This window comes from Lutjanus erythropterus, chromosome 3, assembly GCF_056507025.1.
Source record: "Lutjanus erythropterus isolate fLutEry1 chromosome 3, fLutEry1.hap2, whole genome shotgun sequence".
NCBI lineage: Eukaryota > Metazoa > Chordata > Actinopteri > Lutjaniformes > Lutjanidae > Lutjanus > Lutjanus erythropterus.
This window is the reverse complement of record NC_139319.1, coordinates 16,932,571-16,959,998: the sequence shown is the minus strand read 5'-3', so window position 1 is coordinate 16,959,998 and position 27,428 is coordinate 16,932,571. Positions and strand designations below refer to the sequence as shown.

The following is a 27,428-nucleotide window of genomic DNA, read 5'->3' as shown; positions in this document are numbered from 1 at the left end:
TAAATTATTGGTATTATTCTCTTTTAGAGCCAACAATGCAGTTTAGTCTCTGTCTTTCAACAGTCAGCATTCACTCCACAGTTTCCTCAAAAACTGCTTTCTCTGGTTGCTTCCTGCTCTTTTTGTTTGTACAGATGTTTTCTGTAAAACGAGGAGGGGGAAAAGAACTCTCATATAAATGTATTAAACAAATTCAGTGCTTTCTCTTTAACCTTCGTGGCCCCAACAATGACCTGTTGCCAATAGTCGCCGTAAAACTACATTACCCATGATCCTCCACGCTCAGCGTAACCTGTGAGGGAAACATGGCGGCGACCAAGCGCTCGACGGATCCCAACAGAAACATCCCTGATTATGAATACATTGATGTGAACACCAAACCGTTTCATGTCGGCTCTTTCAGAAACGAGTGGCTGAACAGACTGAAGCCGAGTGACTACTCTTACCAGCGGGAGGACGACGACACGTTTGACGCTAACTTCGTGAAAGAGATGGGCATCAGTGCCGAGACCCTGAGCGACCTGAAGTCCGTCTGCAGGTAGTCACACCAACGTACACCCAACGTTCAGTTCAAATTAACGGTTTATTAACGGTTTTCAAACGGTTAAAAGCGTGAATTGTGTCACGCGAAAAAAAAAATGTAGCGGCTCTTTCCTTTTCCTTTCTCTCAGCATGTCACACTGTTTATTAAACATCACGGAATGGTACTAAAACAAATCGACTAATATACAGTTTATGTTATGTCAAAAACAGAATTAACTTTATTGGCTAAGTATATACAAAAGGATTATACACGATGCTTAACGTAAAATTCAATACCAGAAGCATTTCACACAATAGCCTTAAATAGAAATGTTATAATAAAGTAAATAAAAACAAAACTGCAATATAACCGGTGGTGGGAGCACCGATAGCCAACCTAACGAGGTATTTCGTCAACAGCACATACAGGTACAGCTGAAATTATGAGTTGATTAATCAATTGATTGATAGTTTAGCTTCATGGTTCCTGCTTCACAAATGTGACAATTTGATACTTTTAATTTAAAGGTCCAGTTTGTAAGATTTTTGAATATTCATAAGTATGTTTTCATTAGTGTGTAATCACCTGAAAATAAGAAAATAAGCTAAGTTGCACCGTTATGTTTCTACAGTTACCCAGAATGGACAAACCAAAAACTGGCTCTAGATACAGCCTTTTGCATTTTTCGTGAGTCTCGTTACAGCTGTAGGTTCTCCTGCCTGCTTGGAAGGGGAGGGTGAGATGAGGAGTTAGCAATGTGCAAGTTCATTTCCAGATGATTTTTTAAGAATTTTAGATTATTTTTAATAATTTTGGGTGTCAGTCTAGGTAGTTATAAAATAAACAGCAAATTAATCCATAATGAAAATAATCATTAGTTGGAGTCCCATACAGAATAGCCTTCACCAGCTGCAACAGAGAAATCCTGCCTTTATATTAATCCATGAGTTCCTTTTGCCAGTTTTTACCGTGCTTGCAAACTGCAGTAGTTACCTGACCGTGTTTCCATGTTTTCCTTTCAAGTCTTGATTCACTCCGTTGCCACCCCGAGGACCAGCAGCCCAATACAGACATTGTACCTCCAGATGCAACGCTGAAAACACTTGTGTATGACTCATCCTCAGTTGTTACCATCCATATTGTGGTTTTGATAAACCATCAGCACGTAAACAATGCTCTGTGGTTTGTTTTTGACAGACAGAGAAAATCAAAAAAAGATTACAAGGCTACTCTGAAACTCACCAAGACCAACAGGCACGACCTCTACGCGGCTGAGATGGTGGGTACATTGATTGTGGAGCGTTGCTGAAATGCTGTCAGTCAAAAAGATCACAAGCTAGAAAAGTACAATAGATTTGATGTGTAACAATTTGTAATGTATCATGTATCTTATAAAGCTTGGTTCTCTGTGTGATTTCCAGGACCGGTTAACTGTTGGTAGGAAACCAGACATAGTGGCTGACATGATCCCTGAAGGAGAGCTCATTCTAACTATCAACGTCTACTACCCAGCTATAATCGAGAGAGTGAGCTTTCAAACCAAACCAAAACACATCTGACTATCTTCCATACATTTTTTTTCTTGAATGTTACTATTCATGGTACTGACATTTTCCCTCTGTTCCCCCTCAGTTTACCTACGTCAGACCCCACATGACTCTGCTGATGATGGGCTCCCACAGCTTGGCAGAGCTCAGGGATGCTATCTGCTGTGTCAGTGACTTGCAAGTGTGCGGCGAGTTCAGCAGCACACCAGACATGGCTCCGGACTTCATCAGCAAAGTAAGCACACAAGTTCATCTCAAATCCCAAGCACTCTGCATGATCTGAACATAAATATTTTGTCTCCCTGTTAGGGATGTAACGATACATTGAACTCACAGTTTGATACGATTTCTAATACTGGCTTCACGATACAATTTTTTTTTTAACAGAATGAGCTTGCAGATAATGTATGACTGAAAAATATTTCTGTAATTATTTCTCAGACAAAAAAAAAACACAACATGTCTGAGGTAGGGTGTAGCTGCAGAACACAAACTATGCAATGAATGTATATTTTAAATACATACATATATTTTCTCTTATCTTTAACAAATTAAACAGAATCCATTTTAATTTGTTTTTTTTTATCCCTGATGTAGAGTAAACTGTGCAAAACAACCCATATGTCCTCTTCTTAAAAGTGGAACTGAAATTATATTTTATCTTAAATAAAAAAATTAATAAAAATTGGATTTTTAAAACAAATCTCACATCAATGTAACTAAATGAGCGAAATCTCTTCAAATAAACAAACTAAGGCTTGCATGTGTTCTCCTGGTTCGAGAAGTGAAAGCACACAATATATCATCCTCATCCCCTCCCATCCTCACTCCTCTGTCCCACTAACACTACTGTGGGTGTAAGAAACAGAATTTAAAAGTCTTTCTGAAGTTTGAAGTGTGCAAAATTACGCACGGTATGTCCGACCAGCTCTGTCAGAAGCACACATACCCTTTACTCTCTGTGTTGGGCAGGTCTTGCGCAGACTTGCGTGCTCTGCTCTTTAAGAATGACATCGCAAATCATTTTTCATCTCAGCCGATTTCAGTTGTCATACGTTTGTATAGATTTTTAACAGTCCTGCGATGCATCGTTACATCCCTACTTCCTGTGCACTTAGAGGAAGGTGGAGCCTGATGAAATTCTGTTTGAAACCAACCTGAACCTGACTGTCATTTGCATATCTCAGCCCAGATCCAATTACAGCCAGATATTTTTGTTATCAAGCTTCTCTCTGTGTATTCTGACTGAAACGACACTTTGCATATAGTGAGCATGTGCAACACAAAATAATAAGACCAAACAACAGGAATTGACAGGGACAATACATGAGAAGGATTGCTACAGTGATAGACCTTCTTGTTAAAGAGAAAGATACAATTTGTTTACCCAGGAACAGCTGTTTTATTGCTCTTGCCAAACTAACCTGACCCCCTTTACGAAACTATACATTTAACATCTCTTTATCTTCATTTAAACTAAACAGAAACAAAATAAAACTCATCAATCCTGTCTTGGCTTTTCTTTCCACTGTCTCTTCCACAACTCTGGTTGTATGGTTGAAATAAATCTTTTATTCATGACGTTAGATGTAAAACTACTGTGGCTATACGCTCTGTTTCTCCCCACTGCTTCTCTGAACCATCCTCCCCTCTTATTCCTCTCCTGATATTTTCACATCTAACATGGTGAATTTAGGGCTTATTTCCACCAAACCAGACAGTGGCCAAAACAAGCACTTTAGTGTAGGTACTTTGATGGTCTGCAGTTGTCCAAAGGGATTACATTGTAGCTCAGTGTTGCTTCTGACAGCTGCAGCACTCTCCCTCAGTACTGGAACGATTAAATAAAATAATAGTCCAGGTTGAAAAATGCAGAAGTTAGCCTTTAAGAACTTTATGTTAAAACTACCTGTTATGTTGTTTGGTGAATCAGAGTCAATATTTGCATGCAAGACCAACTCATAAGACCTAGAGGTAATATTTTCATGTTTTCTGTTTCAGGATCACTTCAAGTCGGCTTTCTTTTTCTTTGAAGGAGTTTTCTATAATGACATGCGATTCCCCGAATGTCAGGACATCAGCATGTAAGTTTTTAGGGCCTTTCCTTTAAAATTTTTAATGTATGAGCTTCTAGAGATCAGCAATTCTTTATTCTGGCAGCAGTCTTATTACCTTATTGATGACAGTAAATATGAATTAGCTTCTGTCATTTAAATTATGCCGAATAAGAAAGTAGAAATAACCATATTAATTACCATGGCTTTCACACTAATATTTTAGGCACATAAGATATGTGAATATTCATTGTCAGAGTGGTGAATAGCTAAACGATGCTGGTTATTACTGACAGAGTGCTAATGTTAGCTTGAGGGGCAGGCTGCTGGAGTTCAGCCATAATGTAACAGCAGCATCTGTCATTGACTAAATTTAAGCCCAGCTTAGATCAAACTGTTGTCTGTAACAGGTTTTGTTATTGACAGACAACACATAGCCTGGTAATTCAATATAAGGAGTGTCTGATCATAATTGGCTCATTGATCCACTTGGACAGGAGAATATAGAGGGCATGATGGCTGACTGATTAACCTTAATTTGATGAGGTATCACTAGTGCTCAGGTTCAAACAAGGTCAAAAAATAATTATTATAACAAAAGTTTTTTTAAACTCTATGTGAATGCATACAAACTTGTCAAAGTTGTATCAACATCTATAGGATCTTATATTTTTGATCCCCCGAAGGGGGCACTGCAGGGACATTTTGGGTAAGCACCCGTGTGTGAGATGCTGACATTTACTAAAATAATCCTACTAATCAGTAACCGCAGTTACACTCCATTCACTCCATGTGCACTCCATTCACACTCTGACATATTCTGTCGGGAAAGAGTTGATGGAGAGGTGTTACCACAACAGAACAAAAATATTCTCAGGCATATTTATTTTTAGTTTAAACTAAAGTCACACTCTTGCAGTCATCATATATCCAACTAAAATGATCATAAAGTGAAAGTCAGTAAATCTACTACAGTTTAATGTGACATCTAACTTTACAACAAACAGACCGGTATTTGAGAGGCCATTATTATGACTGACCTGCATGTTTATGATACAGGACTACCATTGAATGGGCAAAGGCCCGCAACTTTCCAACGTACAGCCAGGCCAAGATGGAGGACACACGGTTTGTGGATCTGACAGTCAAAGTAGGCTTCCCGTATCTCTACTGTCATCAGGGAGACTGCGAACACCTTGTCATCATCACAGACATCAGGTTAGTGCTGTGTTTATTCTCTTATTGCTCAACAGCCGGTCAATTCTGTGATCTAGCTTCTTTTCAAAACCCACTCAATCTCTAGTCTCGCAGAGCCAGACCTCTCCACAGTGCTCAGCGTTGGAGAAACGTCTGGCTCCACACACACACACACACACATGTTCTGCTGTAGGGGAAAAATGCCCTGCCCTGTTTGTGTTTCTTTAAACCAATCATGATTGTCTCGGATGGCGCTGAGCCCAGGATGCAGCAATGGTGCTGCTGCAAAAAAGTGTCGAAGGGGAACTTGATGGAGGCGAGTTAAAGCATGCATCCAATGGCAGGACTTACATCTGCAGTGTACATCCAGTGAATCAGACTAATCAACATCTTACTAAAAGGTGTAATAGGTATGAATCATATCATCCCACAATATTATGTATGGCAATGTGATTGGTTATTTATTTATTTAAATGACATGGATGAAAGCAGCCACGTGTCACATCCCATGACCACGACCCCCTTTGAGTGAAAACGAGCACTGTACAAGTGGCCAGTCAGTGTGTCTCAAGTTAACAAAATAAAGTGTATCAACAAAACAAAAACTGACAGATGTTGGAAACACAAGACCTCAAGATTCAATAAGGTAGTTGCATGTCAGGTTCGTCCATTCTGATGGAGGCAGACTGAAAGGACCCATATTTTTTATTTATTTATTTCTTTTAATTCTATGTAATGATGCTGATCGTTGATAGCACAGGTCTTATAGCATCTAACTGCCCTCCCCTCTTTTTAAACTTCATCTGGGTATACCTTGTGCATTACACAAAAGAAGCACAGACTGAAAGTGGGCTACAGTGATGCCAATGGTGTAGACCAGTGTTTCTCAACCCTGGTCCTCAAGTACCCCTGCCCTGCGTGTTTTAGATGTTTCCCTGCTCCAACACACCTGATTCAAATGATCAGGTTGTTGTCAGGCTTCTGCAGAGGCTTGATGACGAGCTGATCATTTAAATCAGGGGTGTTGGAGCAGGGAAACATGTAAAACATGCGGGGCAAGGGGTACTTGAGGACCAGGGTTGAGAAACACTGGAATAGATGGTCAGAGGTCTACACAAGTTTTATGTAATCTTCTGTGACCCCTGGATACACTTCCGGGCAGCACATTCCTCCCGCAGCTGTGGCCCCTGGGGGGGCTCCCCTTCAGGCTCCAGGGCAATCAGTCGTGGTCAAATCCTCAGAGAGTTCCTGTTTAAACAGGTTGGAGAGTGCAGCTACCACTGTGAGTGGAATTTGTGATAAAGAAATCTAAAAAAAATGTGTTTGTGAGCTCCCGCAGCTTAATGCCAATCTTGGCTACTGAAGGTTAAAATGACTCTAACATCCGTTATCTGTCCGTAATGGTTCATGTGTCTTAAGTTTATGTTTATTTTATTTAAGAAGGGATAATGCACATTAATTAACATGATCATTTGGTGGCCTGGTAACTCAGTGTGTTGACTCCCTTCGATGGCCCTTTGCTGCACTGGCTATTTTTTTGCCTTTATGTCGTCTGTTTTAGATGCCAGCTAATCTACATCGCTGTCAGATCAAAGAGTGACGTCCCATTGTCTGGCAGGATGTGAGGACATTGTGTCGTAGGCTTTCACATTAAAATGCTGCCGGATTATTGAGCTTGATATTATTGTATTAGTAGATAAAAATGTTAAAAGTGCTGCACAGTCATTTTCATTTATGATTTCTCCAGGGAAATATGTGCTATATTATTGTTCTCACATGCTGCCTGCCCGCAGTTAGTTCAGTTTTATCCGTGCCCGTACCTGTGAATTTATATAAGTTTATTTTTGGCCCATTACACCTGTGGGAACCTGACCCAGTGGAGGACTGTATTTGAGATTTTCACCTTGAGTGTAACGTCAGAGGTAACTGACGTGGCTTTGTGAATATGGTAAATTCACTCTGCTATCAGAATATGACGCAGGGTGCCTCTCAGCTGTGGTGGTTGCTGCTGCTAACCACACATACAACCGTACCCTTTCTTTTGCTGAACTTTGGATTTTGTGGCTGCATCAGCTGATACGGAACACATTTAACATAAAAGTCAAAGCACAGAGGCAGTATCACAGGCACTTAGACTACACTTTAAGCCTCGTTAGCGGCACGGCTCTATTCAGTCAGCTGAGCACTTTTGGTCTGGACTGAAATGTCATCAACCCTTAGTTGGACTACTGTGAAATTTCATGCAGCCACTCATGGCCCCCAGAATCCACTGACTTTGGTAGTCTTCACATTCTACCTTAGTAAACTACACTTTTATATTATTGTGCAATTATATATGGTGGTTTGATTTGTCACAAGATGTGAGTTTGTGTGTACTTTCTGAATCTCTGTATTATTACTTGAAGCTTTTAAAATAAAGCACTTCGTTGTCAGACAGGATGTCACTGCTCTCACAAGACCTTGTAGCTAATTTGTTTTAATCATTCTAGGAAATCCTAATAGTAGATGTATCTATGACCTGATTTATCTTTGATGGGAGCAGGGTAACCATGCATGAAAGCAGTTCTTAATTTCACAAATGTGAGACAAATCTGTTTTCATCACTAACTATAATGGGCCTGGTCCTCTTCCTTTTACGCATCACAGACTAGCCCATGAGAACGACTGCCTGGACAAGAAGCTGTATCCACTCCTCACACACAAGCACAGGGTCTCCACGCAGAAGTGCGCTGTCTGCCACGTCTACATTGGCAGGTGTGTAAAAACTCAGGAATGCATTAACAGCTTTGGTATTTCCAAACTGTTTAATACAAGTTCGATGTCCCTGACTCTTTCCAGATGGTTTACGACCAATGACCAGTTTGCGCCGAGCGAGCCGTGTCTCTTCTGTGACAAGTGCTTCCGGATGCTCCACTACGACGCTCAAGGGAACAAGCTGGGAGATTTCCTGGCCTATCCCTATGTGGACCGTGGTGCATTTAACTGATGCTGTTCTTTGTTGAACTGTTGAGGTTACTGATTTATTGCTGTATAATACAGTGTTTTATATTTCTAAAAGAAATGTTTTGACATTTAGGGAATGTTATTTTCTTAACACAAATTACTTTTGGGAAATAATTATTTGATTTTACATACCGTCTTGTTTGAAATAAACCTTAACATTCCGTTGAAAATTTATTTTGCTGGCCTTTATGTGAAAGTTTATTCATTAATTAGGCTATGATGTCTCACTCTGACAACATGGTTTCAATTAAAGCTGTAACAATTAGTCGATTAAGCAGTCAGTTTTATTTTAATTAACTATTTTGATTAATTTTTCAAGCAAAAATGTCAAACATTTATAGGCTCGAGCTTCTTAAGTTTAAGACTTTGCTGTTTTTCTTTGTCATTTATGTAGTAAATGAAGAGTGTTTGGGTTTTGGACAGATGATTGTTTTCTTGCTTAATAGTTTAGTCTAAAAAATGTCAAAATTGTGAAAAATATGCATCACAATTGCCTCTTCTGGCCAACCATTATTAATTGAGCTCCACGCCTGTCACATGTTAGCTGTGTAATGAGAAAAACAATGTAAAAGACAAAACAACAAAGACGTAACAAGACGAAAAAAACAACGCTAAAGACATAATAACACATAGCAGTTGATAAACAACGTAAAAGACACAAGGCAAAAAAGATGGAATGTGACGCAAAACTAACAAGACAAAAGAGTAACGTGCGTAAAAGTGACGTAACAACGTACCAAGACAACAGACATATGAAAAACAACTTAAAAAGATGTATTAAGACAGATGATGTAACAAGACAAAAAGTGTGACAAGACAAATTTCTAATTACTAAGATTTTAACAGTCAAATTCTCAGTTCGCTGTGGTTTGATTGGATTTGATTGACGGCAGCCGGCCAACAAAAGCAACGGTCATCAGATAACATGACACAGCAGTAACCCCAGTGTTGAAACAAGTGAGTAAAGAATTTCATCAAAGGGAGAATACTTTCTGTCCAGATCTTTGTGAAGTGTTTTAAATTACCACATCAATCAATGTGAAGACACAAGGAGTATTATACGGTATGCACTACTTTATTATTGGATGCTGGAACTAGACAGACACAAAAAATACTCTTATTTACATCTATGTTAAAAACGACCAACGTTTAAAAGCAAAGACACTTGGACATGGTTGACAAAACAAACTTTGGCAGAATTCTCCAGAATTTTCTGTTTGTGCATCTGAAGTGAGTATGCATCTTCAAAATGTTCATGTAGCCAACATTATTGGATATGGTAATAGAGCGTCTAACTAAAACTAAACCTTTGTGTCACGTAATCTGTAAGTAGAGTTAAGATCAAACTGTTCATTCTGTAAATGCCAAAAAGAATTTAAATGTGCATGAAATGATCCAAATACAATCAAAATCACCTACTTCAGTTGAAAAATAGGACCAAACTGCAGTATCTAAGCGTTCATAGTGCTGCAGATCTACAAGTACTCACTCTTTACGTTACTCAAAACAGACGAGACATGAGCATGTGACACAAGCTGTCTGAAAGGTAAAGATTACACAAAGTAAAAAAATAAAATATGCAGTCAGTCAAGGGGTTTGATGTACTGAAACCTTTGAGCAGCAACACTGACAGAAACAGTCAGTAAACTGGAAACCAGTGATCATGATCAGTCATCAAACGGAACTGGACAAGGAGATCCCAGTTGGTCGGTCCGGTGAGGACAGCGGTTGCACGAGCACAGCAGCAGACATCTTGTCTTTTCTTCAGGCATGTGGGACACTCAGGTGGACTCCTCCTGAGCTTTTGGGGCACTAAAGTCAAAGAAAACAAATACATGAAGGTTAAATAAGTTAAGACCGTATTGGCAGTCTGGTGTGGCTTTGTCGACTGTGCCACACTGCCGTATTTCTGCTTTATGACCTTTATGGACCACCTTTGAGTTAGCTTCCTGTGACAAATCTGCAGTATATGTTTATGGTCCCCTGAGTACCTTTTCATCTGCAACTTTTTACAGTTCGATTTGTACATAAGGTTAATAGTTTAGCATTCACTTTGTATATAGTGTGTATTAGTGTTTTAATTTTTGATCATTTTGACATATAGTCTATAAACTGTTAGGTATGTTAGCTAGCCACAAGCTAACAGCAATTCATTCATTTCATCAATATACTGGGTGCATTTTTTTATTCACTTGCTGCTGACCTCTGCCTCCTTCGTCTACATCTCCCAACTTCTACAAGTTAAACAGATCATCCATGCGTTAGTCTAACACCCACAATTCAGTTCAGTGACATTTAAAAGCAAATGCATTTTACAACTTTTTTCCCAGTCATGGCAGGAAAATCAGTAATGAGTGTTAGTTGGCTTTAATTTTGTGCATCCTGCAAACTCCCAAACAGAAATTTGATGATTCAAGTCATCAGTCAAGAAGACCTTGCCAATTTTGGATTTTAGCTGCGTTGCTGCATGCAGGAGCAACAGCATGGCAAGCTTTAAAGTTTGACCACAAAGCACAAAACTGATGAGAATCAGAGAACGATGACAGAAAAAGGGACATCATGATGCTAAATAGTCGTCACTGGAACGAAGAGTATCCGAGCAGCCAACATAGTGCTGACTTCACTGTCAGTCATGTGGGCTAAATCACATTTGAACCAGAGTTTAGTACAACCTCCTCTATAACCGCCGTCCACTGTGATTGATTCTTGGGCTGACAGCGCCATGAGCAGACCAGCAGGAGAGACGCCCCGTGGTGCGCTGGGATTTCATAACTGAACTATGAGCTGGATGTACATTTTTACTTTCTCCGACTGTGTGGAGATCTGCTGTTTTAACACCACAAATGACGAAGAGAGGCATTAAAACGTGAGGTAGGCTAAAACATGCGACTCATGCAGGCTGAAATAGGCAGCTAGCGTGGTACTGAGCCGAACAAAAAGGGAAGAAATGGTCAAATCTTTGTAGTGAAAAGCCAAATCTGATTCAACTGAGAGAATTCCAAGATCCGTGCAGCTCAAATTTGAGGGGCAAATTTTGAATGTCACACAGCAAAGGTCAAATTGATGTGTGTAACAGATTTACTTCCATGTTGTCCTTCAGTTTTTATTGAGGCTGTTAAGGGGCAACACAACAACACACATTATCTGATCTTACACATTATCTCTGCATGTGTTGTACGTGTAAACTACCTGTGATTTTCTCCCACTGAGGTTTCTTCAGGAAGCTTCTCCGTCTCCTGCTTCTTCTCTTCAGGGCTGATATCACCATTTGTCATCTTGTCTTAAGGCAGTGCACACAGAGACACACAGAATCAGTTAGATGGAACATCACCACAAACCTAACCCACCGCAGTGAGGAGAACTCACAGGAGCATGTGATGACACATGCTGAGCTGCAGACCTTTCTGGAATAAACACGATTTTCCATCCATTCGGCATGCCTTGCTGTAGAAAAGAGACCTTTCAAGGAGACACTCCTTTCGGTGATAGTACAGTACGTGCATCAGTTGAGTGAGTCAATAGAGCGAGGATGTGGCTGCAGACCTCGGATAATAGTCAGAGTTTCTACTGAGAACGTTAACCACAGAGATCCTATGACGTCCCGCTGAAAAGGACAGAGAAAACTGTTTGAAAGCTTCAGTGTCTTCCTGCTCTGGGTGGTTTTCATACGTGACTTGGCTGGTCATAATTGATTTCAATATAACCATCAGACATGCCTTATGATGGAAATTAAATCATCAGACCAAGCCAACTCTCACTGTTTTGACGTTTAACTGTGTTGCTGTACTACAACCTGCAACGTAACTCACACTCCTGACTTAACTGATTCTGTACAACTTGTATGCAACAATTATAATAATCATTATCATGGATAATGATAATAGTAATTTATGTGGCACAACACATAAAAATGCAACACAACATGCTTAACATAAAACCAGATTCACTATGACCCTCGATTTTAAAAGATACTGCAAGGAACTTTGACACTGTAATGATTTTAGAGGCCAAAAGTGATAATGTTTCTGAACAAATACTGAATGTGACTCAAGATCTTGTTTTGAGGAGGGTTATGATAGTTTTGTTTGATAGACTGTTGATGTAAACAGACCTGCAAACTCATAAAAGGTAAGAAAGGTGACATGTTGCTAAACCAATCCCCTGTAGGGTGGTCTGGGAGCATCCTTTTTGTTTTTTTGCAAAGTTTTGGTTTGTAAAACTTTTGCAAGATTTGCACCCATTGTTTCTGTTAAAATAATCACACTCGCAATTTTTTGTGGGTCTGGGGTTCTAGACACGACTCTCTCGGTCTCACTCTCACAAACTCATAACAGCAGACCTGTCTGTGAACAGTATGATGTTACACTCTGCAGTGTTTCTCCATAGAGACTTTATTTAGACATAAAATCAGGTTTGCACATTTACTAAAATCACAATTTCAGGGTTCATGCACCTTTTTTCCAAAGTCGAACTGAAGCAGTTTTCAACCAAGGTTCATTTTCAAAGTTTTCCAGCACCGTACAGCTGGTAAGGAACACTTCAGAGAAAAACAATGGAAAGGTTCAACAGTTCAGAGCCCCTAAGATCTTCAGGCGGGCAGTTCCAGAGTTTTGGGGCGTAAATAACAAAGGCTGCCTCCTCCTAGCTTTCAGTTCTGACATCTGGAACAATCAAGAGATTTGAGTCAGAGGATCTGGGGGACTTAGCAGGCACGTCTGTCAGTCAGATAAGTCAGTGATTTAACTAGAATTACTGCCTCGCAGTTGTTTGTCCTCACCAACCGGTCAAGTTCCAGTTCACATCCATGTCCATGTCATAATATATGTAGTAAAGACTTAAAAGGAATTTGATAAAATGAAATGTATTTTTATCGCTATACTGAAATGTATGATTCCAGTGAGTAATCTGGAGTGAGAAACACACTGTCTTCACTTAAAGACTACTTTTACAGAGGAGTACAGATTATTAATAAATTACTTCTTGAGTTATGACCAAGACATGATATTGCGTTCACGAGAATGGTACAGATGCGAGGAACCTTTGACCACCAAAATCTTTTATCAATTCATCCTCGTGTCCAAATGGACTTGTGCACAAAAGTTTTTAGAAAGTCCCTCCCTGCCTCTTCTCGTGAACCTGGACTTGCTCACGTTCTGTGGCCGAGGTGTGATTTTTGCGATTCCCTCACTCTTGATTATTTATATGATGTTGAAATGAAAATACGAGCAGAAATTATAAACGATGGCTTCACCACAGCTGTCGGAACTGCAGAGGGAATGCCTCAGTGTGTATTAAGCAGGGATGTGCTCACCAATGATTAGGGCTGTGTATTGCCAAGAATCTGGCGATACAATACATATCACAATACAGGGGTTGTGAATCAGTATATTGTGATATACGGCAATACTATAAACAAGGTGATATATTGTTATTTTTTTATCTAATTTTAGCATGCATAAAAAGTTAAAGAGTTTGTTTTTCATGCAATCAGAACAGTGAAAATAGATAACACTGTTATCTGTCAGTTGGGGTTTAAACACAAAATGAACCACTGCCACAAATCTTTTCACGAATCACAATACAGTGTTGTTGAAAATACATTATCACAAAAAATAATATTATGACAATCAATATTTTTTTACACTCATATTAACACCTGCTTATAAACAAAGAAATTAAACAGAAAGACGATATAAATGTTAATGTTATGACAGTTTGAGATGTATTTTTCCAAGTTCAGGTCCAAAGGAGACCTTAAATCTCTCTTTTGGGTCTCAAGCTGAAGTTTGGGGACCCCTGGTAGTCGTTAATAATAGTGATTTATAGGGCTAGGGACTGAAATTTATACTTTTTGAGGCCGACCTCTCCATTAGGTCAAGTTTGTAGGTCTGTTCACTGTTTTAAAGTGGTAAGTAGCAAACCGTGTGACCCCTCAGCCCGCAGGGGATAAGGAAGGCCAATCTGGTGCCATCAAAGACACTTACTGACTCGAACGCGTCTTGTGAGGGCCTTAAGGTGACAACTGGACAAGTAGTAACAAAGACAGATGGTGGAAGTGGCTGAGCAAACACTGGATAAATCCTGAGCTGGGAAGGAAAAGCCACGGGAAAACAAAAACTGGTAGGGAGAAGGCCTGAGGGACTGCTGGCAACAGCAGGGTCAGCTGACCCAGGACGAGCGTTTACGTCCGAGCATGCTGAGTTATGTGACAACCATAGGACTCTTTTATTGTGAGTGATGTTGTGTTTGTGCCTGTCAAAGGAGGCAGGTCTCTTCTAACACCAGGTATATCCAAACAAAAACTTGGACTGGTATTGGCAGGATTTATTGGCACCTCACATATTGTTCTTCACCATTGAAAAAGTCAGACAAAGCCTGTTTTTGATGAATGGTTAAAGCTGATGACGGACATTGCCTCTTTCAAATTGCTAATGGCAAGGACTAATAATCACCAAGGGAAGTTTTATGAAGTCTGGTCTAATTTTTTAATGAAGGTCCTTGCTTTTGGGGTGAACTGTCCCTTTAAGGTAGCACTGGTGCCTTGACCAGCCCCTCAAAAGGTTTTGGCACCTTTCTATTACATTTTATCTTCTTAATGTATCAGGTTTTTGTCTTTTGTATATGTGTGAACAAATGAAATCATCCTCTGTAAGTCATATTTGTACACAATGTGTACTTGCCTTCCTGTATGAGTTCCAGCCAACTGAAAGAGGCAGCACGGACACACTAATAACTTCCTGTCTATAGTATATGTTCTAAAAATTTAACTTTAAAATGAGTTACACAACAAATCATTGAATCTATAATAAATAGTACCTGAGATGTTTTCCTTGGCTTGCTCCACTCTCTTCAGCGCTCCTTTCTTGGCTTCCTCGTGCTGCCGCTGTTCGGCTAAAGACTTGTTGAGCACCTGGCTGAGCACACAGTCACCCTCTCCCACCAGAAACATACTCTTAAACTTGTTATACAACATGGTGGCTTTGTCCATGATGTCCTGGCTGGCTTTGAAACGACGTATCTAGAACATGGATTAAAAAAAACATGCATTACAACTCAAAAAGTGCTTAGAAACACATGATGGTGTAGTTTGGCTGTTAAATTTGAAAACATCTTACTTTAAAAATGATTATGGACGAATAAATCTACCTTTTTGAGGGTGGCGATGAGTTCACTGTGTTTCTGCAGGTGTTGGGTTGTGACTTGAAGGGCACCAATCTCATCTAATGCATCCAAACACTTCTTCACATCCTAAAGAGGTGGAAGCAGGAGGGACCGTGGAATGAAAGTTGCATGGAAGGAAGAACAGGTGTTTAGAAAGAAAGGAAAATACACTCAACATAAACAGAAACACAGCATTTGTTTTAATGTTGTTAATATGCTGTTCGTGTTAAATACAGTAATAAACTAAATTTTTGTTTTTGCTCCCGTTTTTCATGATTTGAAGTAAAAGATCTCAGCCTTCGTCTATGCACACAAAAGGGTTATTTCACTAAAACCGCGTTCACAAAGTCTGTGTTAGAGAAAGTCAAAATAATCCATCCACCTGACAGGTGTGGCACAGCGAGACGGTGACTGAAAAGCATGATTAGTCTGCAAAGTAAAAGCTCATCTCATGGCTTCGAGGGATGCTGAGCAATGCTCCTAAAAACTGTCCTAACACTGGATATTTTTTACGTGATGAATGTTGATGATATTTGTAACTAAATGTTTGTAACCAAATAACATAACTTTATCTAATTACCATCTTTTTTGGGCTCTGAGGTAATTCATTTTTAAAATCCTTGCGTGTCCTCATTCTGGGGTCAGAAACACTGTCAGAGATAACAGCATCTGACTCTCACATTGCTGAGGTTCCTCCAGGGGCCGATTTCAACAAATTCATGACAATAACCAGCTTCTGCGTGACAATGAAATAGTTTTGTTTGTACTTTCAAGGTCATGCACAGACCTGAGCCCCAAATAATCAAATTTCTGCACACACAGGGAGTGGATCTGTAGTTCACCAAGTTTGACGGTTTAGTAAACAAAGGTTGGGAGTCACAGGGGTCATTCACACTAGGATACTAACTAGGGCTGCAAGAATATTTTCATTATTGATTAATCTGTCAATCATTTTCTCAGAAAATATTGAGGACTGTTCCCCAAAAGGTGATGTCCTCAAATGTCTTCTTTTGTTCATAACTGAAAGATATTCAGTTGACTTTTTTTTTTTACTTTTAAAATGACTCAAAATTATTAATTGAAAAAAAAAAAGAATGAATTCAATAGTGAACAACTAATCAATTAATCAACCAATCGTTGGAGCTATTTTGATGATGAAAAAAATCCACTTGGTTCTGCTTTCAGTTTCACAGAGTTTTATGGAGAGGTATTATGATGTAATTATGATTTAACAGTTATTAACAGAGCTTACAGCGTTGTCAATTTTCAGTGAAATTTTGATTTCACTGTGCAGTCTCTGAAGTTTCAAGTCAGTTGATATTTCTGTGAAAAAGAAAAGAGAAAAGGAAACATTATGACAGAAATGTTTACAGAACTTAGATCAAATGAATTTAAGAATTATATCAGTTTCAAAACCACAGTGTGGAATATGCAACAGCTATTTACACTTGTGTCCATTTGTTTTTATCTGAATGGAAGTGTTGGAAATGTCTGAGGGACTAAATTAAAACAGGGTTTGTCCTGCCAGAGCATGAGGCTACAGCGACACAAAACAGCGAGACCACCTCATATATTGTCTGCCTTGAAAAACTTCTGCGAAGGATCCATCCATTATCTGTAGCTGCAAATCCTTTGCAGGGTCATCACTGTGTAACTTCAATTAAATATAACTTTATTTATCTCTTTAAGGAAAACTCTATTCAGCGGCTCCTGTCATCTTAACGGTATTTTTTATTTTATTGGCTTTAAATAGGAAGCTTTTAGGACTGTCTCATTCTCTTCCAGTACCAGTGTGGAGGATTTAAAAGGATTTTAAAACACAATCACTCCTATTTTCCTGAGCAACATATAAATATTATATCAATATCCTGCTATGAAACTAGAGATCATGTCAGATTTTGGATATTGAGTCCTCTGCAGCGTCCCTGGGTTCTCCCTCTTTCCTGTCATATACTCAGCTGTCCTTTAAATTAAAAGGCATAAACCCCCCCCCCAAATATTTTAAAAATAACATTTTTCTCACCCAGCCCATATTGTATGTTATTTTAGAGAAAATGGAGCTCAAGCCTGAAAGTTTTCTGATTTTTCTCTCCTTGCTCTTAAACAAAGCAGGAGGAGGGAAATACACTGAGTATGTTGATGAATCGTGTTTGATCTTAAATCAGATGCGCCTGACAGGAATTTTGCAATTATCATACTGACTATGAGTCCAGTAACTCGATATAAGGACAGCAGAGTTAAGTGCTGTGTGCAATACTTTGTTGTTAGTTGGGTAACTTTTGGTTGATGCATGGCGCTCTGTGGTGTCTGAGGCTGTTCGCGCGCGCGTCTATTCGGTAGTAATCCAGCGTTAATACTAGTTTAACAGTGGGCTGAAATATGTCAGACCTATCACGAAACTCTCTTTCGAAAGCCAGGAAACCGATAACGGTGAGTACTTAAAGATGAGCTGGATCAGATCGTTTTATCTCTGATCGATGTTGAGGCTCCAGAACGAAACACAGGTTTTATCATCTTTAGGTGTAAACCTTTGAAATCATAACATGAATGAACAGATGTATAATATTTTCGTGATGTGTTTTCACGTCATAAACTACTACTCAACCCCTTTTACAGGCTAACTGCGTTCTAATATTTGAACCGTCGTACTCACCCTTTTTCTTCACTCCTGTTCTCTCCTCATTTTTCTTCCCATCATCTTTGGTTGGCCTGCAACATAGAATAACCACCATGTCAGAAATGTCTCTCCTACAGATTTTTTTGTGTCAATGCCATAAATAGAACCAACAAAAATAGCAGATTCATCAAATAAAATGGATGTTGTTCTTCTACTTAAATATTCAAGTCATTTCTCAGAATACCTTTAAAGTAAAATTTTAAAGTTTTTCTCTTCATATAATTGTAAAAATTAAAACTTACAGATTGCTGGCTGTTGATCAGAACACAATATGAAATATGAGAGATTACTTTCTTTCTGGTAACTTTTGATGGGACGTGTATGTATACGTACTCTCTCACTTCCTCTGCTTTCCGCCGCCGCACATCTTTGTCTATTTCTGAGTTTTGGTTTTTCTTTCTGCCTTTATTTTTCTGAAATAAAAAAAAACTGACAGTTTTAATAAATGTTGGTGTTTCATTGCAGACAAATTCTAACTGTGAAGATGTTTGTGTGGACTGGACACCTGCCTCTTCATCATCAGAGCCGGAGTTGCCGTCGTCCTTGGACTGTTTCTTCTTCTTGGCTTCAGGCTCCTTCCCCTCCACATCTTTTCCTTTGCTCTCCTCCTTCTTTCTCTTCTCCTCCTCTCCACTCTTGGACTTGTCCTCGGCTGCCCTCTTTCTCTTTCTGTCTGACTCAGCAGTGTCCCTACGTGGAAGAGGTCAGTTAAGACAAATGAAAGTGGGGATGGACAGTAATGAAGTACATGTACTTGAGTGCTGCTCATGAGTCCATATTTTGAGTAACTGTGCTTTAACTCAACTTTAATTAATTTTTTCCTCTACCTTTTTACCACTGAGTGAAAGTCAAAGCTACACACAGCTCACACTGGAGAATCTGAGGACATAATTATGATTGGAAAAATTTTAGATTTAGCTGCAGACAGCCTGCGACCATATCAACTAATGTTGTTCATAAATTGAGGTTTAGAGCAGAAACTTCATGTTTTCAGCTCTCTATGTACACTGTCAATTTGACAAATTAATGATCAAAATGAAAAAAATATTAGAAGTATTTCTTTCATGTAGGAACGGATGATTCTTTGTCTGCCAACCAGTCAAAGGTAGTGCACAAGAAGCAACAGACGTAAGTGAGAAGGTTGCACTGTGTGTATGTTGTGTGTTCATTTTCATAGTTACATTTCGGTTCCTGAGCCTTGCTGCTCCTGCTGCTGCTGAAGCAAGAGTAACTTCTCACTTTTGGGCTTCCTGCCTCTTCGTTTCGGAGCCTCTGCACCTGATCACATGGACACAAAAACACACCACACGCAGACACACCATAAATCCTATACTTAGCAACCCTCCTGATTTTCCCAGGACATTTCTCTCTCCCCATTTCCTCACGTGATCACAATTGTCCTGTATTACTTATGGTTTCATGATCACAAGCTGTTTCTGACACTCTGCAACACCTATAAGCCCTATACAACTCTAAAAGTCTGCTGTTTTCACCACAACACAACACTATAGATACACCAAACCAAACTTTCTAATAAGTGAAAGTTTTAAAGGAAAGGGGCATGCATTTTGTAAAATCTGATGCGCCAATTCTTCTGTATTTTTTTTTCCTGAGAATTAGAAATATAATGAATGCTCTTGCACTTTTGCAGTGTTACTTTGTTGTCTTCATTCTTTAAAAGTCACCAGATTGCAGGAAACAAGGTCTCAGGAATTCAAATTTTTTGGTATCAAAGTCTTCCCTATTGTTGAGATCCCAAGTTTGGCAAATATTCATAAATCAAGTTTATGGAAAATGAGAGCTGAATGCTCTAAATTCTACTTACTGTTAACATACAAGTTAAAATGCCCTGCAAATATACAGTGCAATATGTTTGTGATCTGATTAGTGTATTCTCTTATATTTGTTGTATATCCATTATCACTGTAAGTACCACTACCATCAGAGGGAACACCGTTTACCTGTAGGACTAACAGGACTAGCAGGAACGTCCTCTTTTTCAGTTTCCTGCTCAGCATCACTCTGGAAAATAATGACAACATACAATTTTATAAAATGCTTCTTAAAAAACACTTCTTAAGATTATAATCTCATTTGATCTAAGCCTTGTAATAAACACCACCAACCTTTTTCTTTCTTCCTCTCTTGGGTTTAGGAACATCTGTGGTTTCTTTCTGTGTTGAGCCCTAAAATGTGACACATTCTGTTATTTTCATTACAGTCTACAATCCTAACTTTTAATTGTCTTCTCTGCTAAAGTCAAAGTCAGGTATACATGTCAGGTGGACAACTTATATTTAGGTCCCTCCTGGATGATTTGATTCATCCCGTTTAATCTTCCTCTTGATATTTGGGTCAGTAGCACCATCTACTGTTTAAATGTGATATTACAGTCTGTGCAGTGATCAGTGTGCCAGTGTTTCATTCATAATAACTGTGTCCAAATTCCCTGCACACTAATTGAACACAGTATTTAGTATATTTAGGTAGTTTATGTTTATCATCATTGCTGTCCTTTGAAAACCATGTATCTCCAAGTGAAGTAACACAGTCCTGTTTTAAGTTTTTGTCTGTACTGCTGGAGCTTTTATTGGTTTCTTCTAAATGGTTCTATTTAAATAAATAAGGGGATTTTTTTTTTTCATTTAATCCTTCAGGTCATATATAAAATTCCTAAATCACCAAATGTGAAGACATGTGGCTTCATCAAGTCCAGGACTTTTTTCCATCTTTGTCCCTGATGTTCCATCAAACTAAACTAACCACAACAATATGATGATCAGTTCATATTTTATTAATGATGGTTATTTATACATTGTTACCAAAAACTGTTTTTAGTACAAATTCTAACTTCTTCAGGTAAACGTAGTGTTTATGGAACTGGGACACAGTTAATCACGTCTTAAAATATTGCAGGGGAGATTTCAAATTAAAGAAATTAAGCCCATCTCATCCCAAAGGAATGCATAAAGACATTAACTGATTCAGAACTTACCTTTCTCCAAAGCACACAGAAAGCCATGCAAAAATAAAATAACATCAACCAATTGCAAACAGTAGTTTTTGTGAATATGTGGACAGGGAGAGGCAGGAAATGGAAAGCAACAACACAAGCTGTCAGGGTGATCTCAGAGAGGGAAAGACAGAAGAAGAAAACACACCTCCCAAAGTTAATATCCCAAACCTAAATCAATTTGATGCAGAGCTGGCTGTGCTTACCTGCAATTATTTAATCATATAAATTATTTTTCATGGCAACACAGGGGCTGTTTTCTCAAGTAATTCAGCAATCACCTCAGAGGCATTAACACAGCAAACCCAGACGAGGCACTCTCATCAAAACATCAAGGACCGAAACAACTTTGTGGCTCTAAACAAGAACTCTGAATCAAACGGAAACAAACCACCAACTGAAAAAAAACACCAAAGTGTCACATGCTTTCCCACGGGGAGGGGACCTGCACCGTTTTATGTGATCCCAACATGCAAAGTACGTACATCCTGGTTCTGAGGAACCTGCTCAGAGATCAGAGACCCTTCCTCCTCCTCCTCCTCCTCCTCCTCCTCCTCCTCCTCCTGCCCATTCTCATTCTCCTGCTCAGCCTCACTTCCTGGAACCTAAATGCACCCAAGACACAGCATAGGACGCAGTGTGGTGGGGTGAACGAGTCTTGAAAGGGAGAAAGGTTAGCGAGTATCCTTCCGTTCCACACACACTACTCTGTACACAATGACACCATCAATTGGTAAACTACTGCCTGCACTGATAATATGTAGTTCAGTATGAAGCAGATACACATTAGAGAAAGATTAGAGGAAAAACAGCAAAAGAAGAAAGAAGCTGACAACACAGGAACACACCACTGGCATGTCAACGCAGTGAAGCGACTGTGTAAATACTGGATCTTTACTTTTGACTGACAGATATGAAGAGCAAAAACTTACTTTGGATTTCATCCCCTTGTCATCTGCTGCTTCCTCTTCTCCTTCTGGGCTGCTTTCCAACTCTTTCTCAGGGAAAGGTGCTGGGGGGACCGGCTTTGAACAAGACAAAAAAAAAAAAGATAAATGAAAGAAACTGGCAAAAACATAGTAACTAAGACGCTCTGCATCAGTTATGTGCACACAACAATGTCAGGGGATTTGACACGGGCCAGGAACAACAGCACACAGTGATGCTTACATGTTTTTTTCCTAATAAATATACATGGAGAGACATGCTCAACCTGTGCTGTCAGACTGAGCAGAGAAAAACTGAGCCAGCATCGAGTCCTAGGACACGCCACATTCAAAGTTTTTCTGATAATGTTGCATTAAATGTTAAAATTAATCTCTTATATGAACAGATGAGGTGAAATCTGTCTTCCTATTCAGAAGAGAGGAGGGGAGGAGGCTAAAGGTCCCAAATGTTACAAAAACAATTTATCACAAACAGCCTGAAACACTTTTTATCTGCCTGAATAAATAAAAAAGTAGCCAAGTTAGGCAGACCACCTACCAATCCGGCAAAACTGAGCTCAACTCTTCCCTTTTTCTTTAAATTTTAAAATACAACTGAAAAGTATGCAGGTCAAGCTCTTCTTTAACTTCTTAATATGAGCACTTTTCAGACTTTTTAGTCGCCTCTTAAAGTTTTTCCAGCCCAACATTAAGCTGAAGCAGTACAAGCGAAAGTGTGGGGGCACAAGACATTTTTTTTTCATTCTGAAATAGTTGCTTTTGAGTAAAATGTTTACAAATTTTGAGTAAGAGCTATTTCCCCCTTCCTGTTTTTTACTTTGCTGTCAGCTTTGTTCACCGCAGCACGGTGCTGCAGAGTTTCAGTTTCAACTCCAGTGAACAGCACAAAACCAGGAAAACTGCTGCAAAGTTCTGCTTAAAATTCAGGAAAAGTGGAAAACCTCATGTGGCCGAACCAAGAAGTATAATTTAGTTTTGTATGTTGGAGGTTTGAGGTTCACCCAAACTCCAGCTGCCTGCAATGTTTACAATTTAGGCTAATTTGTGTAAAACATATTAAATTACATGATCAATTCCCTTTTGTTAAAGGAATTTAATGCGATGCAGCTGCAGGAAGAGCTTTGTTTTCATTAACAGCATATTAACACCATGAAAGTAAATGTTGGACGCTTTGTTTATGTTCACCTCAGCTTTTTCTCAGGTAGCTAAAAAGTAATGAACACACAGAAAGACTTTGGTGCCCCTGGGTTACAAAATGAGAATTAAAGTAAATAAAAGTGACGGCAAATCTCAGAGAGGTATAGCAGTTAAACCATTTGAAGAACAGTAAATCCAAGTCTAGATGATATATAGTGAAAAATGTCTTTGGAGGAGACAGAGAGGAGGGAGATGTACCTTCGGTGCAGTGAGCTCAACTTTTGGGTTGTTCTCAATCTCCCACAATCCTTCGTTGAAGCCTTTCCTCTTGTTGGGCTTGGCGTACTTCTCTTTGTTGGGCTGGTATGGAAAGATATCTTTTGGGCCAAGAAATGCGCTGTTTGAAAGAAGATAATCCAGAATGTTTGTCCATATAATTAAAAATGTAGTGTTACATAAGGTGTTTGCTGGGAGATGGAGCAGCAGCACTCAGACAAAACAGACAAATAACTCTATTCAGAGTCTCATCAAACATTTACATATTTAAAGAAACACCTTCAATAGAACACAACACTGAAATGTTAACATGCAACAAGAACAAGATAATTTCATCACAAAACTCTTCAGTTTTCTGATTCCCCTTTACTTTCACATGAAAGTCCTGTTGAAAGTGCAGTGATCTGTGTAAACTTTCACATTAACAACTCAAATTCATGAGAGAATTGACTTTGTGTATGTATGTGACCATGCGAACTTTAGTTTTTCTGCATTTCCTGCAATACGTTCTATTTGTTCTAGCCACTCAGAAAACTAAACAAAACATTAAATGCTACTTCACACAAGTAGGTATAATATAAACCGATCAAACTAAAGGAAACAAAGATCGTTAGCGGTCGGTTACGAACGTTTCATGGGTGCCAAAGAAGAAGATGGGGAACTTGATGTTGGATGGCTTCACAGCACCATCTGGGACTTCATCAATCTGGCAGGAAAATGAGAAAAAAAAAAAAACAACCATAATCAACAAAACTCATCATACTGTGTCCACATTCAAAAGCATACTGAAAATTGTCCTGTATTTCTGTGAATAGAGGTGTTTGATTAATCACTGTTTGTGTGTGTGCATCTGTAGGTGGATGTGGGTTATTTCTGTCATTTGGCATATTGGTGGTTTGAATGTGTGAACAGATTCTGCATCAGTTCTCACAAGCCACTCAATAATCACATAATATAAATATAAAAGGTTGGTGGCAGCATCACTTACAGATATGGATACGGATATATTGGCCAATAATCTTTATACAGAATATAATATACAGAATTAAGAACATTTACATAAACACACATTTGTGTAGTTATGTCTCAAATGTGTTTATCAAACAATGATAAGTAAGGCAACATATTGTACAGTTTAAAACTAAAGTCTACTGTTTTAAATGATATCATGACACTGTCAAAGTAAACTTTCATGGGTATTTTTAATAATTATAAATAACTAGATATTTAGTAAACCATAAAAGGAACAAACTTGATTAAAAACTTGGAGAGAAAGGATCAAAACAATCTGGATTATACTCTGTAAAATCAAATAAAATTTTCATATTGGTGTATGTTGGACAACATATATGCCATCACCGATGAAGACCGATAAGCCAATATTAGTCAGGATGTAATAAAAATATAGCAAGATGTACTAATTGCAACAAGAAAGTATTACACAACAGTTCCATGTGTAACCTCATCAAGAATGAACAAAAACAAAGATAACTTTTAGTATCATTTTTATGATAGTATTACTCTAAAATAAACTATTTTTTACACTGATTTGAGCAAACACTTTTATTAAATAGACTCATATTTGCTTTTGCAATGAATTTGTCATTAATGGCCAGTATGTGATTTTCAGATTTTTTTTTTCATCAGTCATTATCCTGAAAACTTGCACTCATTTTAAAAAAATATCAGTCCTTTAAAACACAGAAAATCAGCATATTCTCACATTTGAGAAGCTGCAAATAGACCATGTTACATAAAATACTGTAAATGACTAATCTATTTACAATATAGCTGTTGATCATATTTTATTCAATCAACTTAATTGTTTCAGTTTGAATGACAAAACTTTCCCCCCCCATTTTTGGAGTGATCCATTAATTATGGTTATCTAAGTATGGTTACAATAATATGTAATTAGGCAGGATTTTATACAGTACAAAACAAATTTTGCATTACATACCCTTATGAAGTAATATCAGTACTGGTAAAACTGACAAAAAGTATCGGTATCATACTGAATTAAAAAAGTTTGGTGTTGCACATCCTTACATGGTGGCTGGATGTTTGCAGTTGCATTTAATTGTAATTAATGATCTATATTAATGAAGCTGTCAGACTTTGCCTGTGATGAAGGCCCGGACTTACTCTTGCAGGCCAGTGCGGATAGCCCTTCATCTTGGCAAAGATCAGATCACCAGGTTTCCAGTCTCGAGCCATGCTGAACGCGTTACCGAGCTGGAAAACGAAGACAAGTAAACATAACGTTTTAACATCTTAGGTGTAACTCCTCAGGCATGTAAAACGTGTACACATTTCACTTGATGCCCCTCCCCCTAACCCCCACCGACATCCTTTACGGTCCACAGTTCATTCAAACATGACAGTCATGTTCAGCCCGACAGAAATAGTCCTGCATCACACACAGTCACTGAATGTACTGAAGCTAATCTCTCTGATACTTGGCAGTCACTAAAAGCTAAATTAACAAGCGTGAACAAAATGTAAGCAGAGCAGAACGCCTCAGCAACAAACAGAAGTGCTAGCTAGCTTGTGGCTGCTTAATGCTATCGAAACTAACACTACAGTTTGTACGAGAGTCTACACGAAAGCTGAATACCATAAGTAGTTCAATAAAGTATTGTTGTAGCATACATTTTACCAGGAAAACACACCGCTCCTTCTTCTCAAAGTCGGATGCACGTTTTCCGCTCCCGCGCAGGACGTCGACAGACTGTACCATCACATGCCAATACGGGGGTGTCTATTTTGATGATATATCCCTACATGCTTGCTTTTTTCTAACTAAGAATCAAAACCAAATGCTTTAATGCACTTTATAAAAATAGTAAGTACATGCGAAGTTAACGTATGAGTCGTAATTCTGCCAAATTTGATTTTTATTAGAGCACGATTTTGTGAAGAGTAACCATGCTGAGCATCTTACTCTTACAAAGATCGTCTACTTTAGGTTTACGGACGTTGCTCGAAAAAGTGGGCGTCAACTTCCACGCATGCGCTCTCGACCCATAATTTACAAATAGATATAACTATGTTAAACGTCGTTGCCATAGAAACTTGTTTGTTTATACCTATAATGACACCTATAACACACCTATAATAACATTAATTTTCTATGATAGACGTCTCATGAAGTGTAAGTTGACTTATATGTGTACTACAGGTCGGGTGTAAATCTCGGATGTTCTTGGTACCTGTAAATTGGATCAGAGTGGGAGCTCTGTAGCTCCTCCGCTCTCCTGTTTGGTACTGATGCTGAGACCGATGGTGGATCCAACCTGGAACAATAACAACAACTTGTAGGTTTACTCCTGGCCCACAACTAATGTTGAATCTAATCGAGATTAATTTTAGTGGTTATTGCTATCACTACTTTTACTTTTTTCCTACTTTTATTTTTTATTCGTTTTTGTGGTTATTACTCACACATACATTTACATTTCTCTCATGTGTTTTGTTTGTATTTATGTGTGTGCGAAATCAGTGAACCAATAAACATTTTTTTAGTGGTTTATCTGTAAGAATAACAGAAAAGAGGATAGAGATCTTCTTTGTTCACTTTTGTCACACTCATATGAAATCACGTATGAAATCCATCACTAAAATGAAATTCAATTTACAGAGTGTGTGTGTGTGTGTGTGTGTCTGTGTTGAAAATTAACATACATTTTCTATGAGACTGTATGTTTAATACTGTCTTGACTTCCTGACTCTGTTTGGTTGGCTTTCAGTGACCTCTAGTGGCAAAATCAAGCTTTACACATGGAGTAAAAGGCACTGATATCATTTGGTGTGAATAAAGAAACTCCTTATCTGATATTGGAACTTGTTTAACTTTTATTTTACTACAGTGCATCTCACAAGCTACTGTGGAA

General features: G+C 38.6%; 2 protein-coding genes across 2 annotated transcripts; one reads left to right on the top strand and one right to left on the bottom strand.

Moving 5' to 3' along the window:
• Positions 1-271: 271 nt before the first annotated feature.
• Positions 272-8,415, top strand: snapc3 (small nuclear RNA activating complex, polypeptide 3). The gene is made up of 9 exons (XM_084715213.1): positions 272-538; positions 1,547-1,630; positions 1,721-1,802; positions 1,945-2,049; positions 2,156-2,305; positions 4,072-4,154; positions 5,184-5,342; positions 7,968-8,075; positions 8,160-8,415. Exons 1-9 carry the CDS (start codon positions 306-308, stop codon positions 8,305-8,307), a joined length of 1,152 nt encoding a protein of 383 aa, XP_084571339.1. The 5' UTR covers positions 272-305; the 3' UTR covers positions 8,308-8,415.
• Positions 8,416-9,378: 963 nt separating this feature from the next.
• Positions 9,379-26,275, bottom strand: psip1a (PC4 and SFRS1 interacting protein 1a). Its single transcript, XM_084715214.1, has 17 exons — positions 26,195-26,275; positions 25,681-25,770; positions 24,165-24,241; positions 23,518-23,656; positions 22,108-22,200; positions 21,661-21,780; positions 20,289-20,348; positions 20,124-20,184; positions 19,344-19,440; positions 18,672-18,852; positions 18,496-18,575; positions 18,139-18,194; positions 16,738-16,808; positions 15,471-15,572; positions 15,141-15,342; positions 11,514-11,604; positions 9,379-10,136 (listed from the first exon to the last, which is right to left on the bottom strand). The coding sequence occupies exons 1-17, from the start codon at positions 26,273-26,275 to the stop codon at positions 10,106-10,108; spliced, it is 1,632 nt and encodes a 543-aa protein (XP_084571340.1). The 3' UTR covers positions 9,379-10,105.
• Positions 26,276-27,428: the final 1,153 nt, after the last annotated feature.